This window comes from Homalodisca vitripennis, chromosome 4 (genome assembly GCF_021130785.1).
Source record: "Homalodisca vitripennis isolate AUS2020 chromosome 4, UT_GWSS_2.1, whole genome shotgun sequence".
Lineage (NCBI taxonomy): Eukaryota > Metazoa > Arthropoda > Insecta > Hemiptera > Cicadellidae > Homalodisca > Homalodisca vitripennis.
In genome coordinates, this window is record NC_060210.1 from 6,604,146 (window position 1) to 6,624,650 (window position 20,505).

Here is a 20,505-nt window from a genome sequence, read left to right on the forward strand (position 1 = left end):
AAAAGATTATATGTAACGCTTCATTATCACTCAGTACTACAAATGTATAGCTCATCAAACTTCATCTTAAAGTTGGAGTTTCAATTTTCTCTCATTCCTACAGAGGCATTCGTAATGGAAGTTCAAACTGGTGGAAGAATTCGACAATATCTCCATGACTATTCATGACGCTTCTCAGCCAGAACCTTGGATGTTGAATACTTTTATTGGAATTGATCAATACTGGATTGATCTATTCTGGATTGTGCCTTTGAGCCATTTGGCGGTGATGTCGAGAGGCTATACGTTCTCCTAAGTTGGAGACGCTCTAGTTGTTCAGGAAGTAAACTTGTGCAAATACGACTGGCATTACCCATATATTCAACAAAAATGTGATGGGCAAATTATCTCTACCCTTAAAATCAAGAAAAGTTTTATAATCAAAAGAATGCAAATATGACAAAACAAGTGGTGCACACTGATGGCGTTTTCTTTGGGCATTGATGCTGACTTTCACTCAACAACAATATTATTTCTAAATGCCGGAAGAACGATGCGATTGCCAGTCTTCTAGGATAGGTCACATGCTTTGTAGACGAATTAAGAAGGAATAAATTAATAAAGGAAAAACTAAGTCCTTTTCTGGACGAACTTGAAAGTGTTGTAGAATCTGGCGGGATTGATACCTTGTTTTTTGGATAGATACTTATATTTTTAAAAAGTAACATGTCTTCTAGTGTAGTGGCATCGTTTTCCCATTTGAAATATATAATTTCGTAATCAATAAGGAGCATTACTTTCTCTCTTGTACTTGATTATTCTGTTTTATTATACGTTTAAATAAATAATAATAGTAATTATGAGTAAGTAACATTAATACAATCCGTTTGTAAGAACGTATGTACCTTTCATGAGCGAGCAAATCACTACTTTTTTATTTCGCTAATCAGGATGAAATGCCTACTATACAAAATGAAGTCTGCCTATTATTGAAGTCCAGTTATAGTTTTAGGTTTTATATAGGTTTTGTCTGATTTTCGAATGCGACATCATAGTGTGAGAGGCACATCTTGTACAAAATGTACAAGCCATTAACTCAAGAAAAGATTTCATCATTGCTGTAGTTGTCAGTGTTTGTCAGTGTCTTAGAATGATGTTTGATAATATTTTTATAAACCATTGCACAAATGTGATAGTACCTTGAAAAGAAGTATAGCATGCTTATATATGAAAAATTGTTTTTATTTTACTTCAAAGTTGAGATTAATATGACTAACTAACAATAATCGTAGTAAAGGGTCAATACTAATTCAAGTTTTAAAAGATTGAAGTGCTTCACTTTTCTTCTGGATTTCCTTCTCGCGTGTTTATTTAGTATTTAATAAATGCTTATCGCTATGAAATTGGAAGCCTTCATCAATACAGCCTGTCTGGGCTTTAGAGCTATTTTACGCCTAAGTTTCCGCAATTATCATTGATCGCAATCGTTAAAGTTTTCACTATCAAAATATTCTCACCCCCCCCCCCCCCACCGGTCATTACACTTAATATAAAAGTGTGTAAAGGATGTTCCTCACTTATAAAAGTTGAAAATGGTCTCTTTTTCCAAGTTAATTATAGCGTAAGCGTTATTAAAAATTTGTATTCTTAGGTACAAGTCAATGTTATTTAACTTTATACTATAATAGACTAAAACTCCTATGCTCTTACCGGTACAGGTCTAATAACACATGCATCATGTTATATCGTCACTTATCTTTGTCGTAAATGCACATACCAACTCTTCTTCCTCACACAACATACATCATCATTTCTACTAGTTAGCCTTCACCTAAGACGTTACTTGAAGAAGATACGTGTTATATCATTGATGGTGTGGATAAATGGCTGTATATTTTCTCCGTAACAGCAATGTGGTACGCGCAAAGTTTTTTATATCGACTACGTAATTAAGTTGACAGACGGTTACAGCACATCGTCCTTGACACCAACCTTTCGTCAACTCTTTCCACAAGTAACGATAGTCTGTCTGCTCCACAATCTGTTATGACTGGTTTTTTAGTTGGCAACGCTTATTACTTGTTGCTCGAGGAAAAGACATTATAAACGAATATCTTGTGTGTAATCGGGCTGAAATAACTGTAGTCAGCTACTAATCACTTAGTTAGCTACTAATGAGTAGGTATGGAGAAGTCGATTTAATTGAATGGATGAATGAATTAGTTTATTTCCATAAAGATTTTACAATATACACAGAAACGGAAAAGATACACGTAATAATTATTATTAATCTAAACAGAACAAATAAAAGTAACTAAACAGGTTTCTTATAATAAATTCATATCTTATCTGCCTGAGGAAGTTAGCTCTAAGGTCTACATAGACACAGTGGTCTGTGCGTAGACCCGATTTGCTCAAGTAAAAACAATAATTGCAACAATTATTCCAAAGGAAGAGTTTGAACTATTATTGTTTGGTTTAATCGATAAAAGCCACAACCCCAAACTACATGCAGCCAATGAATATGTTTTGAGTTAATGTGACGGAGTGTGTAGAAGGGGGGTGGAGAGGTAACGGTCAAAACCATCCATTGGTTGGTCGCTATCAGTGACTCGGCCTCAGATACAGTTAAATAAAAAATTATGTTATTTATGCGTTAAAAATAATAAAAATTGAAGGCACAGAAAAAATATTAGCATTGTTTATACGTGAAGAAATATTTCGATATAAAATTTGGGAGATGCAGTAACAATTAGTAGTTGATATAGATTTATTCACTCCGAGGGATCGAATTCCCAGTACTATTGGAATAGCGGGTATTATGTGACTGTGAAGCTGGATAAAAGAGGTTTCTGTAATATTTGTAAAATAAAAGTAGGAGGTGTTTGATATAAAGTTGTCTTATGTAAATATTTGAGTTTCTCTGTGTCGAGTGAGAGTTGGGAATCGCCGGGGCAGTTACTAAAGAAACGTGCTCTGCTAGGATAAGTACTCAAGGGCATGCCCACAGATTATATTTAACATAGAAGCCAAATGTACACATAATTTATAAGTGTAGCAACTGTTTTGGAAGCGGAAACCACATCATTGTTCCTCTTGGCAAGCATTAGCGCGTGACTAAGAGCTCATGCTTGAATATTCAATTATTAATGTTTATGTATTTATGCATTGTACATAACACAACATCACCAATTAACTTTCATCAGCTCCACAAATGCATAATATTCGAAAGGAAATAATGAAAATTAGAACTATTTACAATTTAAGAGCTTTATCAAAAAAATATTTAAGTTAAACGTTGTAACATTGTTTATACCACTCCTTCTAAAACTTATAAAAATTCTAGGTTCATCAAACCTTCTACATATATTTTTTCGTGGAAATACCATTTTAGACCATATGTTTACAACTATATTTTCCAAAAATGTAAGATTGGCTGTGGTGAAAGGAATGGACTGCTTTTTATATTGTAGCTTATACAACTTGGATTCAAATATATAGTTTTAGTTTTTATGTGTCTTCCGTTTTCTGTTAAAAATGAAATTTAAGTTTCTTACAATTCCATTCTGATGACTTCAATAAATTTGTAGTATTGCTTTGTGATAAGTTCATATTTATTTCGCAATAATTTCACATTAATGAATGTCGCCATTTCATGTACACATATCTAAGGCCGATAACATGTGTATGGAAACTGTCGCGGCATTTATACTAGAGAATTAGAGATTTCAGTAATTTCTCAATAACTAAAAATTGAATATTAAAGACACTCATCATATCTTTGAAAAAAAACAAATTATTTTGCAAAAGCAATTTATAGTACATTTCTATAATATTAAATATTTATCGTGTAGTAACATTGAAGTCAACTTTTAACTACAACCCTCTCCCCTTTGTTATTTTGATTGATTCTTAGTAAATATTGGTCAAAAATCGATTGAAATACAACTGTTATTACTTCGAAACCTCTATGATTGTACAATTGTTGTAGTAAATTTGAGCACTGCAATTTATATTCCCTTTGCATTAAACCTTAAAGAGACCTTCTTAAAGAACCTAGCTTGTCTTCTAAAGAATCAGGTAAAAGTTGACCAAAAGTAAGTCCTCAATGTCTGTGAATAAAAACCTCTCCAAATTCCACTACGGATTCACTACAGTTAGTTAACGAACTCATCAAAGACAATGGAATAAACTTTACGTGCGATATAATTTGTACTAACAATTCACAAACAATTAATTTGGACAGTCACATGCCATAAAAGAATACAGTTTACTTTTTTAACAGTTGTAGGTGAAGGAACCCTCCGAGGGTGTTTATTGCTTGAACGACATCACATTTTTATTCTCAGACTCGACATTAATTTCACCATTTTTTTCCTCCACTTTATTTATGAAATGATCAATTTATTTTAGTACTGATCGTCTCAAACACTCAAAAACAATTTCCAATGTTATGATTCCCGAATTCTACTATTATATACCACTATTCTTATCTCGGTAATGTTTTTAAACTTATTCGAGTTGTACCTATATTGCAGTTTAGACTTTTGTTCGACCCTCAAAGCCACTTGAAGAAATGCTGGTGAATTTAAAGTGGTCTTTAGGTCCAATTTGGTGGGAATCTGTAAACATTCGCATGTCCGATTTCTAGTTCTATTACAAATAGTAATTAGAACATTGAACCTTCATCCTGATATGTAGTTCAAGATTGATGACCTTCATTGTGGAGGTGGTACAAACACATTAGCACGTTAACATGCCAATACGAGTACAATCCTTCCCAAGCACATACAACATTTATGTCGCATTCCTTATGTATCAGTCAAGTAATTAATCCACTAAAAACAAACCGCTCGGCTACAAACTGTGTCATTAACAGGTTGATGTATGCCCTCCTTGCCCTTATACGTGACGTGTAAACTCTTGCACGTCGTTCGTTCTCACGTTCCGAGCATTATAGAGTCCGACAAAAACTTTTAGATTTCACTCATAAAAACAAAGTACACTCATAATGAACCCAGTGAGTTGAATACTTCTACAAATTCAGTTGCAGTGCAAGGTTGCTTCATCATTTCGGGAAATATGATAATATCGAGAATTTATTTTCTTTTGTAAATAAAAGGTGAAACTGTCTCGACTTGTTATTTGGATTACAAACTAGTTCATGACACTTTACAAACAATAGTGATAGTTCTGGTGGCGTTAGTTATAAATAACTAAGCTCTTGGGGGATGGAGAATAATCTGATTGCACAGCACAGCATGGATTATGGAATAAGCATGGAAAATCTAAATTTAAATAGATTAGATAAGCCTAATTCAAATAAAGCATTGTACAAAAAGGATTGCTGTTATTCATTTGTTTTATTTCTAGGGCTTTGGGGAGGGGGTTCACCACCCTCCCTTAATTACGCTCCTGAATCGTGGTATCGATCATTGCAACGCATATTGTTGCTTCGAGTATTTTATAATACCTTTGTACAGTCTCCATCATGAAACCTTAGAAATTAAAAATCCGCATAAGAGCAAAAGTTGCTTTAAAAGTTCCATTAGATATTTATGTTTAATACTAGTTATTTGCACACTGGAGACAGCAAAATGTTAACACTGATGTCGTTTAAAATTTTACCATGATGTAAAATAACCAAGGTTTTTGTATATAACTAGGGGATTCTGGAATAAGACTTCGTTTCCCTCTATGCTACTTCAAATAATAGTATACAGTATGCCTATTCGTTTTCCAAACCTTTTGTAAATGCTATGATACTAGTTTCTTATACAACTCAATCTTTTTCAAGTGTCTTACAGTTTTTGGTTAGTATTTTGGCTATTATTATATTATTAAACAGCCAACATAAAATATTACGATAAACAGATAAGACAGCCATATTGAAACTTTTTACTGAACAGAACTAGCTACAGTTTCGTGAGTGTAAGTACTATTTTGTACGGATTTTTGAAATGGCTTATAAACTGGTTCGGGTCTTATCAAACAAAGTGTGGCAAATCTTGGTTGTGCAATAAGCATGCTGTGAATTATATTAGTAATCTTGTTCGTTTGTTTTTATGTTGTTAGATTTGTAAAAACTACGCTATTGAAACCTTATAAGATTATATCAATCAAGATTCTGTAAATTAGGAGTATTAAAACCTTGTTTTAGTTTTTTATGCAATGTCTGATAAATTGTTTAGATCACCTACTTCCTTAATGATCATTGAGCCGCAGCGATTTTATCTAACCTTGTCAAGAAATATATCCTGAATAAATAAAAAACATTTTTTATAACGCCTAAACTCTCCAGATTCACTTTTTTACAATATAAAAAACGTATATCCTTATAAATATGTATAGAACCAATGACAAACGTGAAAATATCACATGCTAAGTAATTTAATTTGGAATTACAAAGAGTATTTGTACTCGTACATGGAGGTTAACCTTGAAATTTAATATTTTAGATTATACATAATAATTTAATACATAGACATAATTTAAGATAGTTTTGAACCATCAGGAAACTTAAGTTTGTAAGTACTCTATAATGAGTTATTTCTGAATGAGTTATTGTTTATCTTGTTTTTTAATTCGGTAAACGCATTAGGATATGAAGCTCTCATTGAGTTTTAGGCCATGCTTCATTGCATGGTCAATAATCGAATTAGAATTAATTAAAATGTTTGTACCATTGCAGTGTTTGGTTGTAAGTTTTACACGAATGGCAAATGGCGTTCCAAAAGTCGTTTCTCGCTTACGGATGGTTTCCTTTAGCTGTAATGTGGTTGTAAAATCCACGTAAAACTATCGGTCTTGATGAACTAATTACAACCGTTCAGTAAAGTGGCTTATTGCAAAATTATCCACAGCGCAAATATATTATGATTTTTTAATGAATCTCTGAGTAAAACGTATTTATTACGTTTTAGAATCTGGTGGTCAAAATGGGTAAAAATTCCAAATTTCTCCGCAAATTCAATAATGAGTATAATTACCATAAAATCCATATGTTGCGTGAAGCCTTAAAATATTAAAGAAGTTATTTTCTGTTTCACAAATACTTTTACATATCAGGTAGAACGCTAGCAGTTCAAGCACATTTCATGTCCCTGGCGTTACGAAGAGCGCGTACCACGGTCTCGAGAGACAAACGCATTTTTGATCAATGGACTGATCTGTGCATAAAAACTTTGTTTTTATTCTACGTACTTAGTGTATTATTTTTTTTTCATTTCACCAGTTCAATTCATTTTCATCTTATTTATGCCTATGAGCTTTGTATTGTACTACATTATTGAGTACACACATATTTAAGTAGATTCAGCTATACAAAAATGAACATTTTAGATTGAAGTCAATGAATAGTTTACTGATAATTACAGAGAGCCGTACTGAAACTATACATTGTCTTCAACAGATAATACCACAAATATCCATTTTTTACTAATTCTGGAAATGTATAAAGATATTTTTATATATAGAGTAATCCAATACAACTGTACAAATCCATATTTACTATTATTACAAATACACACACAAATATACAAATTATTATTTAGAATATTGGATTGTCTTTATAACATGTTTTCCATTTGTAATCCTCGAAACTCTTGAAGCACCTATTTCCGCTATCCAGCAATTAGGAGGGGAAATGAGGAAAAGGTAGCTCGTGTCAACGGAAAGTTCCAGAAGGAGGAATTCCAAACCATCAAAGACACAATTGTTGATCTTATAAGCCAATTATTTTACTTATGAATCATTTTCTCCTAGATTAATTAATTTTTGGCATATTAAATATTTGGTTTGCTGTTGAAATATTTTGGCAAGGATTTGGAAGCACGGAATCCACTACTTTGGTATAAAATCAGCTGGATGGATTTGGATATTCTTTTGACTCAATATACAACCAAAATATTAGTAATTAATTATTATGTAGGTAAATCAATAAATATTTATAAATAACTAATTACATTATTAGATAAGAACGTTCATTAAAAAGATAGCACCGGAGATATAAAATAGATAATGCAGCCTTTGCCTCAAAGGGGTGAATGGAAGAGTATCGTAATTCCATTTCCGTATTCACAAGTTAATGATTATAGCACAGTTACAGCAAAGATTAGCACAAATTACATCGACGATTATTGGACCAATCCTTGAGTTAAAGACCACCCCGGCCATCAGCATCGACCGGAAGTGTGGGCTCCTGAACTACTATCATTAAACTATCAACCCAAAGGTCATGTGCTCTCATGTGATTATACCGGCTAGTAGTTAACCTACAGGACACTCTCCTTTCTCTGCGGAACTTTGTAGGCGAAGGGACTGTCGGTCATGGTAGTGCAGTCACCCACTATTTATGTCGAGGTTTATTTCAAATTATGGTATTCTGGAATTGTGTATTTGCGCTATTTGCCACCAAAATATACTATCCGAACTAACAATTTATGGCACCCACTGTGAGAACGACATGGGGTAATCACTACCTTGAGTTGGTACTTGTAAATCGGCGAGTATCCATCAAAAAGATAACCAAGATGCTGGCTATCGACGCATATCGTACAAAATTATAACCAAGATTCTGGGTATCGGTGCACATCCTACTAAAAGATACCTAAGATGCTGGTTATCGGCGCATATCCTACAAAATATAAACAAGATACTGGGTATTGACACATATATCACAAAATGATACCGAAAATGTTGAGTATCGACGCGTATCGTACAAAAGATACCCAAGATGCTGGGTATCAGTGCTTATCCTACAAAAAGATTATTTATATACTGGGCATATCGGCGCATATCATACAAAAAGATATCCAAGATTCTGGGTATCGGTGCGTATTCTACAAAAAGATAACGAAGATTCTGGGTATCGGCGCATATCATACAAAAAGATACCCAAGATTCTGGGCATCGGTGCATATTCTACAAAAATATAACCAAGATTCTGGGTATCGGCGCATATCATACGAAAAGATATCCAAGATTCTGGGTATCGGCGCATATCATACAAAAAGATATCCAAGATTCTGGGTATCGGCGCATATCATACAAAAAGATACCCAAGATGCTATACATCGGTGAATATCCCCCAAAAAGATAACCGAGATGCTAGAGATATCTCCTTGTTTCACGGATATGCAATGACCTACAAGAAATTACGCAATGAATAGTCTCGTTCATATTGAATTTGTTAAAACGAATCGCCAACTGTGGACTACAACAAACTGCACCATTTCAGAGAGAGATTTGGGATTTTTTACCTTTGTTTAAAGTGTGAAAATTTGGAAATTGTACACGATTTATATTTCCGCTTAACGCTCGAATGTGAAAAACATTTAACGACCAGTTTTGTCAATAGTTTCATTAATTATGATTGAGCTGCGAAGGTAAAAAGTCCGATCAGCAAAAAACGCCGTGTGTTCATAGCCTTACGCTTTTTACAAATACAAAAACTTAATCAATCATATGACTTAGTCTGTTGATAAATACAAAATCACAGCTATAAAACACACAATTAAAAGCACTTCACTAAGACCAATTTAACCTGTTGGTGTTTTTTTGACAGATTAAATAATATTAGTCCTTGTCTTAGAATGATAAGATTGCAAGATTTTGGTTACAAAAGAGTTCAACCGGTCATCGGATGTCATTGATTAAAGAATAGTCAATCGTGGTTTCTACAAAGTTAGATGTTAAATTGCATAAAAATCATACTTTCGTTTACAACTCAAACTTTACAACTTATTTATAAATTAAAACAATTTAATTCTAACATTATTTGGAGAAATGAATGACCTTAAAAGTAGGCGTATTATGGAAAAAAGGTATTTACAGTCAGGATGTTATTATTTTCAATTAAAATATGCCTAATCCTAACCACGTCAGGTAACATATGTTAAAGTCAATAATCAGTAGGAAGTGGATGTCTACAATAAATTTGGGGATAGAAAAAGAACTGTAATTTTGAGAAAATTTGCATGAAACTACCCACTCCAGGCGGTTGATTATAGTAGCGTATCGCGTGATCAAACCGGCCCGACCTACCTCAAGGTTCTAGCCTGGGACCTCTACTCTTTATTGGGCCTTCTACTCCGAGATAATGAATGGCGAGAGATCGAGGACTAGTAACCGCGTCGGAAGTATTAATAAACACTTAGGCGTGTTTTCATATGCCTGTATATAATTTATAATACGCTGTTCAATTCTTGTTTACATTAATTTGTAACCGTGAGGCATTTTGTGGGCTATGAGAGAATAATTAAACTGGAAGAGCTACTTTTTATGTACTCTATTTATCTCTTCCGCTTTCTTTATTTGGCACATCGCACATTTTCTTGTTCGGTAAACAAATTTTGAAATTTTTATGTAGTTTTGGATTGAATATTTTATAATAATGGGTGAACTTTTACAATAATGCCACATTTTCTTTCACAATAATCAATAGAAATTACCAGTCACTTTCCTTTTGAGGAATGCTTTTAAATACTAATTAGTTTTTAAACATTATAAACGTGTTATTTTATGTTATTATATGGTCTATCATGTTTATAATATTATTATATATCAATTTGATGCCAGCATTAATTGTTTTTCTTGTGGCAAAAACTAAGTTTTTAAAAGACTGTGTACGCATTTTGAAATATTGATGTTTATTCTTTCGTTCATTCAAAATATTATTTGAAAATGAGACTAATTTACCTGACTATTAGTACATATTGTTATAATATCTGAGTTTTGTCAACAATATAGTTTTGGTACTTGTGTAAATGAATGAGATATATAAATACATGCACGGCAATTATACTCATTCCTTTTGGGATTTGTAACCTTCGAACATTTTTACGCTTGCTCAATGTATTTACAAAATAATATCAATTTAATTTTATCAATAATCTGTGCACAAAGCGTTATTTCCTTTCATAAATTTTTGATAAAATCTGAGTTTACAGATTATCTGCCGAATCTCTGAGATGAGGTAATGACTTGATACGGATTTGGTAGTAAAACAGTTTCTTGCTATGATAGTTCTTTAGGTTTTTTTTTTCTTTAGGGATTCTCATTATTTTAAATACGTTTTATATTACAATTGGTAAAATTTATTTGGAGCTGATTGTATACGCTATAAATAATTGGCAAAGTGATTTTCTCGTTCAGATTTATGTTCTTACTCAATCATTGCATTTCGCCAGTCAGATAGATAGACGGATTACTTCTAAACTTTCACACTTTGCACTCGTAAAAATGTCGTAACTTAAAGCAAACTATGATTACTTTGCAAGCATCTAACTACTATATATCGTTTTGTGTTATGAAGTCGGAAATATATATCTAGTAGGACTGCCTGCTTAATCATTTTAATGAGCTAATTATGATTGAGCAGATTTCTGACACTTCATTATGCAGGTCGAGCACAACTTTGCAGGTTCTATTAGAGGCGGTTAGAACCTTCGGCCTACAGCGTTCAATTAGAATGAAATAATTACTTCTGCCGAGTAGTGCTTAATTATCGGTTGGAGAAAATAGTAAACTAGCAGGTTTAATTATTATACTATGTTTAGCTTCAGGTATTCTTTCATGCATTAAACAGTTTTAGTGTACTGATGAATAATATTTCACAAATTATTACTTTTAATATTTAAAACATTTTAAAACCATTTTTCATGATGTTTTTTTTTTATTTTTTATTGTTGAACAATATTATAAATGTGTTTTGAATAGTTGGATCTGATGTTTCTAATATCAACCGGAAGAAAAGAACCGAAGAGTCCGAACGTGTTAACATAATTATTGGTTTGAAGATAATGCTGAAAAAAAACTTTTATAATTTTGAAGTTTCCCAATGAATGAATAATCCTTACTTAGCGCCTGCAATACTTAGGAATCCACAAGCAATACATCACTTTTTGTACAGGCTTGACAGCTGTCACCTTGATTTCGCTGTAGAAACAACGTCGAATTTCTCATACGGTCTTACTTGTGGTCGTATAATTATGGAAAATGTCTTATTTTAAAGATATTATGTCCATCATACAACCGGATAATACCCTAATGATGTTTTTTTTTTCTAGGAAAAGTCGATCCTCTTTTAAGGCTTATTCTCCCTGTGGGCCACTGGCCTGTGCGAGAATCTTAACAAACAGATTAAAGGGGAGAGTCTATACAGTACAAGGTCGATAAAAAGTACAAGGATCACAGACAGGATTCGAACCTGCGCTATCTCTAACTCAGACTCAAAGTCCAACGTCTTAGACCGCTCGGCCATCGGCATTCCCGTACATTGTAATTTTGTTGATTTCTATTGATAAACATTTTGTATTCGATACTTTGTTATACAAGGAACGATTAGATAACGCAATCTTGTTAGTGCTCTTTAGTCAGCCTGAGCGACCATAATAACGGACCATTCATCTCACGCAGACCGTGACGAGAGAGTAATCTAACCTCACCTTGAGACAGATACTGTAACACGTAACACTTGCAGTGAGTTGCAGAGCTGATGGTGCTCCAGAGGCCGCGGTCACGTTGGCTGCACTGACACACTCAAGGACAATGACCTCCCGCAGTGCTTATCTTATTTACGATCGTGCTCCACAACCTTTGCCAAGATTAAACGGTTATTCTTTATAGCGGCAGTGAAACTAACGTGTGACGAGAAAGTGGTCGTAATCGTTAGAGGCGGGTTTAATTTTATTACACTACACCTTTGACGTAAGTCCGGAATGGGTTTAAATTTGCAAGATAAAACTGAATAGCCGGGAGTGCCAAATAATGAGAGGTATCAGTTGTTTGTTTCTCCCGGCTTTTGCAAGCGTACCTCAGAAGTGGTCGTGCTCGTTTATGCGTTAACGGATTTAGTTGGAAAAAGTGCCACTGGAATTGTAAAAATTTCAAAATGTTTAGTATCTTTTAAAATTTTTATACCCTATTTAAAACAGCTAATGCCTATGAAAAGACAAAATGTTTGCTGCTCCCGGTTTGTGCAAGCGTACCTTTAAAGTGGTCGTGCTCGCTTATGCGTTAACGGATTTCATTATAAAAGGTACCGTTGGAATGGTGACCAAAATGGATAAATAGTTAGCTTCTTGAGCATTTTTTATAACTACATATACTGTTTTTTATTTGACTAAAATTGTGAACAGACGCCATTTTCTTAACATTAAAGAATATAACAATATTATTTTTATAACTTTTCCATTTGTATATTTGAAGATATGAGCCAAATATGGTTTTTTTAGCTTAACTAGTTTTAGAGATAATAATTGTGTTAATAAAAATGGTGGCTAGCGGCTGTACAAGACATATCTCGACATATGTTAATTTTAAAAAAGTTTGGTTTGAAATGATGATTACTACCAGTCACAGAAGTTTGTGACACTGTTTTGTGAACTCCCTGTACAGGTATATCAGACATTTCACGCCTATGTGGTAGAGGTAGACGACGATTCTTGAAAAATCGGTTCAAGTGTTTGGCTTGTGAAACGATTTTGAGTTTTTCAAATAAGAACAATGTTATACTTCGTGCACCTTTACACTTGTATTTAAGATCGTAGCATTATGGGAGTGTATCATTTAAAAAATCTTATCGATATACAGGTATACAGGGTGTCCAGCAACCATTCGAACAAACTTTGCCACATTGTTCAGCAGGCCAAAACTAACAAATAATGCAATATAACAGGTGCCCTATTTCACTTCGTTTAGCGTCTGTCTGTCTGTATGTGTTTTTTTGGGAAAAAAATTACTACTCAAAAACCACTTAAGATACAGAATTCAAACTTAACAGTTATGTTAACCTAGTGTTGGTCCTTTTCAGTGAAAAAAATTAAACAAATATCTCATTGCATTTCAAAATGGCGGCCGTTCAAAATTTTCAAATTGTATTAGCTTTGAAACGGCTACTTTGACAACAAATTTACCAGGATAACTTATTTTAGCATATTTTATTAACAATTCAATAATTTTTGTTTCAAAAATATTGAATAACAAATAACTGAGTTACAGCACCAAACGTAAAAACAGGTTAAATCCATGCATTGCAATGCAGTGGATTTTTACGAATAAACTTTTTAAGGTTTATTTTATAGTGAAAAATATTATAACCTGAAATTTACTATTTATTTTTTAATTTGTTTTAAGGTAAATTTAAAAAAAGTTCTTAACCAATTGTGAATCCTGGTTTTTAAATCAAAGTTTCAAATTTTAGTAATATTTAAAGTAGTGGAGTACAAAAAAAGTTTCACAATTTCTCTGAATAACAAAAAATATTGAAAAATTTAAAAAATAACCCCGTTTAGGTGCGGGTCAAATACGTCTCCCACAACTCTACTACTAAAACTGTTCCTAAAAGTGCATGAGGTTTTAGATGGTTTTTATGCGGATAAATCAAGATGGCTGCCACTACTACCGGTTCTCAAGCTTAAAATTACATAATATAGCGATATTAAAGATAAAATAAAGATTTCCAAAATGACAACCTTGAGTTTTTTTCCCATAAGACCTTATAGTTATAGACTCACGGGAGAGCCCTCTTTTTTAACTAATACTACCCAAATGATGTTACGTTTTTTGCAAAGAGTATACGTTTTTAGTATTCAAACAATAAAGTACATAAGCGATTTTTTCTGAATAGCCAATAAAAAAGTTGAAAAACTAAAAAGCAGTTAGACGTGCATTAATTTAACTTTAAAATAAAGCATCCTTTTTTATTATTGTCCTAAAAATAAAGTCGTAAAAGTGTTTTGAAGTTTATCATTATTCTTAACTGGCTAAAGTCAAGATGGCCCAGTATAGCGGGTCCTTAATGGTAAAATCATCAGCCGATCAAAAACTACCTTCGACTAGCGCTTCTTTCGGCGTAGAACCCAATAGCTGAAAAAGAAATTTATCATAGCCCGGTCACAATTATGACTTCTGTATTGTGTGATTTACCGGATCTGATAAACTAGTCAAAATCAATCAAATTCTCTAAAAGTGAAGATATATTCATTTTGAAATCTTTGATACCAAAATATGTTAAAAAAATCTAGATGAAACATTGGATGTTAGTTTTTGTTTACCAATCTTGATACGTTTACAAATATTTTTCATCTCCTAGGTAGAGTATAACCTAATTTAACGCATAAATATCGGTATAACATATTTTAGCTACATACCTACTGTATTTTGTATATCGTTTTCTATGGATTCCTAAATAAGTTTGGTTGTTAAGAAATACTAAAGTTAAATAAAAATTTTGTATATACAATTTTTAGGTATTATATTCGATATCACGTTCCATACAAATACCATATATTATTCCTCTAATGCGAATATTTCTCATGCTTCTGGAAGGCATTATTTCTGACCTAGCAGGAACGTAGCCAGCGAGAGGGTTCAAGGGGTCCGGACCCTCCTTCCCCGAAGTTTCAATTTTGTCCATTACTTTTCTTAGTACACTATTATTACTATTTAAATAATTCAATATTACTGACATGTACTGCTGAAAGATCGTTCTCAACAAAGAAACTGGTTAAGAACCTTTTAAGGAAAAAGATGGAGCCTTGTCTGGACTCCCCAAAATTTTTCCTGGCTACGTTGTTGCGACCTAGTTTTTTCTGTTTGGTTTTCTGTCAAGTTCCATAGTTTTTCCCTTGCCCTTTACATCACCTCTATATCTAAACTTGCTTATCAATTTTATAAGTTGCGCTGAACGTTGCAATTCTAAGAAATGGTAAGTACTATGTTTAGCAGGGCCGGAGCTCGTAATTGGGGGCCCAGGGCACCCGTCTGAACTGTAATTACGGTATTCAGTGCACTAATCACTGTGTCTGCCTCAGATGGGTTCCATCCCCCAAGTGTCTGTGCTACGCGGGCCTACACACCCGCTGCCCCGGGTCCGCTACCTCTCCCGCCTTTTAGAGGACAAGGTCCGCGAGTGCGGGAACTCCACGGCCATCATTTATAAAGGTAAGCACTTTACTTTAGTTCCGCTACCATAACAATCTTCATAACAATTATTCTTTCTTTTCTTTCGTTTTCAAAAAAGGTAAGCTCTACTTTGTTATACGGTGGCTACTCTATCCCTATCTACTATCAGTTATTACGTTATATAACTAGGTAAAATACATACTTACATATTACAGATAAAAAATTTGGAGTTGACCTTTACGAGCGTTGACGTGATCTGAGTTTGAATCCGGGTACTATATCCAAGGGGGGGGGGATTACTTTTTCTCCAGAAGTGCGGGTTGTCGCCAAATACGCTACTGATGACCAGAGGCATTTCCGATCGGTTCTTTTTAAACCTCAGATCACGTTGAACGATCTGGCACGTGGTTTGAGGTTGGGAAAATGGCGATCGGAAATGCTCCTGGCCATCAGAGCGGGTTCGGTGGCCCGCACTTCTGGCAAAAAAATTTAAACATCCGTTGAGATAGTACCAAAATTCAAGCTCAGACTACGTTAGCGCTCTTAAACGTCAACTTTAACTTTGTACTACTTGTAACATATTTATGATAATCTAATTTATCAGGATTTCGGACATTTTCTATCGTTATAGGTTATAAAAGGTGTAACACAACGTTTCGATTATTGGAATTATCCTCTTCGTCAGGTGGGGGTAGTATTAATACATACATAAACAAAGAACCTAATTTAAACTTACGTATATCACGTGATATCACATAGTTCATAGGGACGTAATGACCTCCGTATTTTACTAAAGTGCCCTAAAACGACCTCACGCTAGTACTAAATTATTCGATTAGACTATTTAAGCCATTTCATCATTTGCGTCACAGAAATCTTGAGTAAACATTATTGCAACAGTCTTTAATCATAACACACCCAAACATAACTAACCTGGTGAGAGTAAACTTATCCTGTTAACTAACAGCCCAGTTACTAAGTGATAATCATATAGAAGTATTAGTTCGATTAGACTATTTAAGCCATATTTCATCATTTGCGTCACAAAGAAATCTTGAGTAAACATTATTGCAGTCTTTAATCATAACCACCCAAAACATAACTAACATGGTGAGAGTAACTTATCCTGTTAACTAAACAGCCCAGTTTATAAGTGATAACTATAGAAGTATTATTCGATTAGACTATTTAAGCCATTTCATCATTTGCGTCACAGAAATCTTGAGTAAACATTATTGCAGTCTTTAATCATAACCACCCAAACATGACTAACCTGGTGAGAGTAACTTATCCTGTTAAATAACAGCCAGTTACTAAGTGATAACTATAGAAGTATTATTCGATTAGACTATTTAAGCCATTTCATCATTTGCGTCACAGAAATCTTGAGTAAACATTATTGCAGTCTTTAATCATAACCACCCAAACATAACTAACCTGGTGAGAGTAAACTTATCCTGTTAACTAACAGCCCAGTTACTAAGTGATAACTATAGAAGTATTATTCGATTAGACTATTTAAGCCATTTCATCATTTGCGTCACAGAAATCTTGAGTTAACATTATTGCAGTCTTTTAATCATAACCACCCAAACATAACTAACCTGGTGAGAGTAACTTATCCTGTTAACTAACAGCCCAGTTACTAAGTGATAACTATTGAAGTATTATTCGATTAGACTATTTAAGCCATTTCATCATTTGCGTCACAGAAATCTTGAGTAAACATTATTGCAGTCTTTAATCATAACCACCCAAACATAACTAAACATGGTGAGAGTAACTTATCCTGTTAACTAACAGCCCCAGTTACTAAGTGATAACTATAGAAGTATTATTCGATTAGACTATTTAAGCATTTCAATCATTTGCGTCACAGAAATCTTGAGTAAACATTATTGCAGTCTTTAATCATATCCACCCAAACATAACTAAACATGGTATGAGAGTAACTTAGTCATGTTAACTAACAGCCCCCCAGTTACTAAGTGATAACTATTAGAAGTATTATTCGATTAGACTATTTAAGCCATTTATCATTTGCGTCACAGAAATCTTGAGTAAAACATTATTGCAGTCTTTAATCATAACCACCCAAACATAACTAACATGGTGAGAGTAAAACTTATCCTGTTAACTAACAGCCCAGGTTACTAAGTGATAACTATAGAAGTATTATTCGATTTAGACTATTTAAGCCATTTCATCATTTGCGTCACAGAAAATCTTGAGTAACACATTATTGCAGTCTTTAATCATAACCACCCAAACATGGACTAACCTGGTGAGAGTAACTTATCCTGTTAACTAACAGCCCAGTTACTAAGTGATAACTATAGAAGTATTATTCGATTAGACTATTTAAGCCATTTCATCATTTGCGTCACAGAAATCTTGAGTAAACATTATTGCTGTCTTTAATCATAACCACCCACAACATAACTAACATGGTGAGAGTAACTTATCCTGTTAACTTAACAGCCCCAGTTACTAAGTGATAACTATAGAAGTATTATTCGATTAGACTATTTAAAGCATTTCATCATTTGCGTCACAGAAATCTTGAGTAAACATTATTGCAGTCTTTTAATCATAACCACCCAAACATAACTAACATGGTGTGAGAGTAACTTATCCTGTTAAACTAACAGCCCCAGTTACTAAGTGATAAACTATAGAAGTATTATTCGATTAGACTATTTAAGCCATTTCAACATTTGCGTCACAGAAATCTTGAGTAAACATTATTGCAGTCTTTAATCATAACCACCCAAAACATGACTAAAACCTGGTGAGGGAGTAACTTATCCTGTTAACTAACTGCCATAGTTACTAAGTGATAACTATAGAAGTATTATTCGATTAGACTATTTAAGCCATTTCATCATTTGCGTCACAGAAAATCTTGAGTAAAACATTATTTGCAGTCTTTAATCATAACCACCCAAACATAACTAACATGGTGAGAGTAACTTATCTGTTAACTAAACAGCCCCCAGTTACTAAGTGATAACTATAGAAGTATTATTCGATTAGACTATTTAAGCCATTTCATCATTTGCGTCACAGGAAATCTTGAGTAAACATTATTGCAGTCTTTAATCATAACCACCCAAACATAACTAAAAATGGTGAGAGTAACTTATCCTGTTAACTAACAGCCCAGTTACTAAGTGATAACTATAGAAGTATTATTCGATTAGACTATTTAAGCCATTTCATCATTTGCTGTCACAGAAATCTTGAGTAAACATCTATTGCAGTCTTTAATCATAACACCACCCAAACATAACTAACATGGTAGAGAGTAAACATTTATCCTGTTAACTAACAGACACCCAGTTACTAAGTGATAACTATAGAAGTATTATTCGATTAGACTATTTAAGCCATTTCATCATTTGCGTCACAGAAAAATCTTGAGTAAACATTATTGCAGTCTTTAATCATAACCACACCAAACATAACTAACCTGGTGAGAGTAACTTATCCTGTTAACTAACAGCCCAGTTACTAAGTGATAACTATAGAAGTATTATTCGATTAGACTATTTAAGCCATTTCATCATTTGCGTCACAGAAATCTTGAGTAAACATTATTGCAGTCTTTAATCATAACCACCCAACATAACTAACCTGGTGAGAGTAACTTATCCTGTTAACTAACAGCCCGAGTTACTAAGTGATAAAACTATAGAAGTATTATTCGATTAGACTATTTAAGCCATTTCATCATTGCGTCACAGAAATCTTGAGTATAACATTATTGCAGTCTTTTAATCATAACCACCCAAACATGACTAACCTGGTGAGAGTAAACTTATCCTGTTAACTAACAGCCCAGTTACTAAGTGATAACTATAGAAGTATTATTCGTTTAAAGTTAGTTATTGAACATGGAAGGATTGAAAGGATAACAGGATTCGGACATTTGCCATCGATATATGTTACAAAAGGTATAAAACATGTTTAGAGGATTGGAATATATCCTCTTCGTCAGGTGGGGAGGTATATAAATAAATATACACATATATATATATATATATATATATATATATATATATACATAAAGAACAGGAAGAAGGGAAAGAAAAGGGTTCAAACATACCAAAAAGCTTGCTTGGAGTCCAGTCCAGGCGTGTCACTGGACAGTCGCGAGCACAAATCGCAAGAAAGAGAATCACAATCACAACAATTAAACAAGCCTCAATCAACAAAATTCGTACACACACCATGACTCTAAGGCGTAGGACAGTAGTTTTTGGGTATGTTAGAACCCTTTTCTTTCCCTTCTTTTTGCAAGAAAACATTGCGTTGCGGCATTCAATATCTTAGATAATCGTTAGTACAATAATCATTGCGTATTAAAAGTAATACCTTACAAAAAAGCAATTTTACCTCGAAAAATTCTAAAACAAATCGATATAACGTTACATCGTGAGACTAATTTTTTAATTAATTAAACGAAAGAAATACATTTGGTACGTATGATAGAAATATACCGTACGAATTTCTAAATAAAGAATTACTCTGGTTCCTTGATGGTTGATCCTTTGGAAATTTCATGTCAGTTCAATTCCTTTTTCTCTGGAATAGGCGACCGTCTTAGAGGTAGTTCTT

The 20,505-nt window shown here is 33.5% G+C and overlaps 1 protein-coding gene across 1 annotated transcript in view; it reads left to right on the forward strand.

Moving 5' to 3' along the window:
- LOC124358859 (putative acyl-activating enzyme 19) overlaps positions 1–20,505 on the forward strand; it is a 75,756-nt gene that overhangs the window by 34,558 nt on the left and 20,693 nt on the right. The window contains exon 2 of the mRNA XM_046811092.1: positions 15,795–15,924. Within this exon, the coding sequence (XP_046667048.1) occupies positions 15,795–15,924 (130 nt within the window). The remainder of the gene's footprint in view (positions 1–15,794; positions 15,925–20,505) is intronic.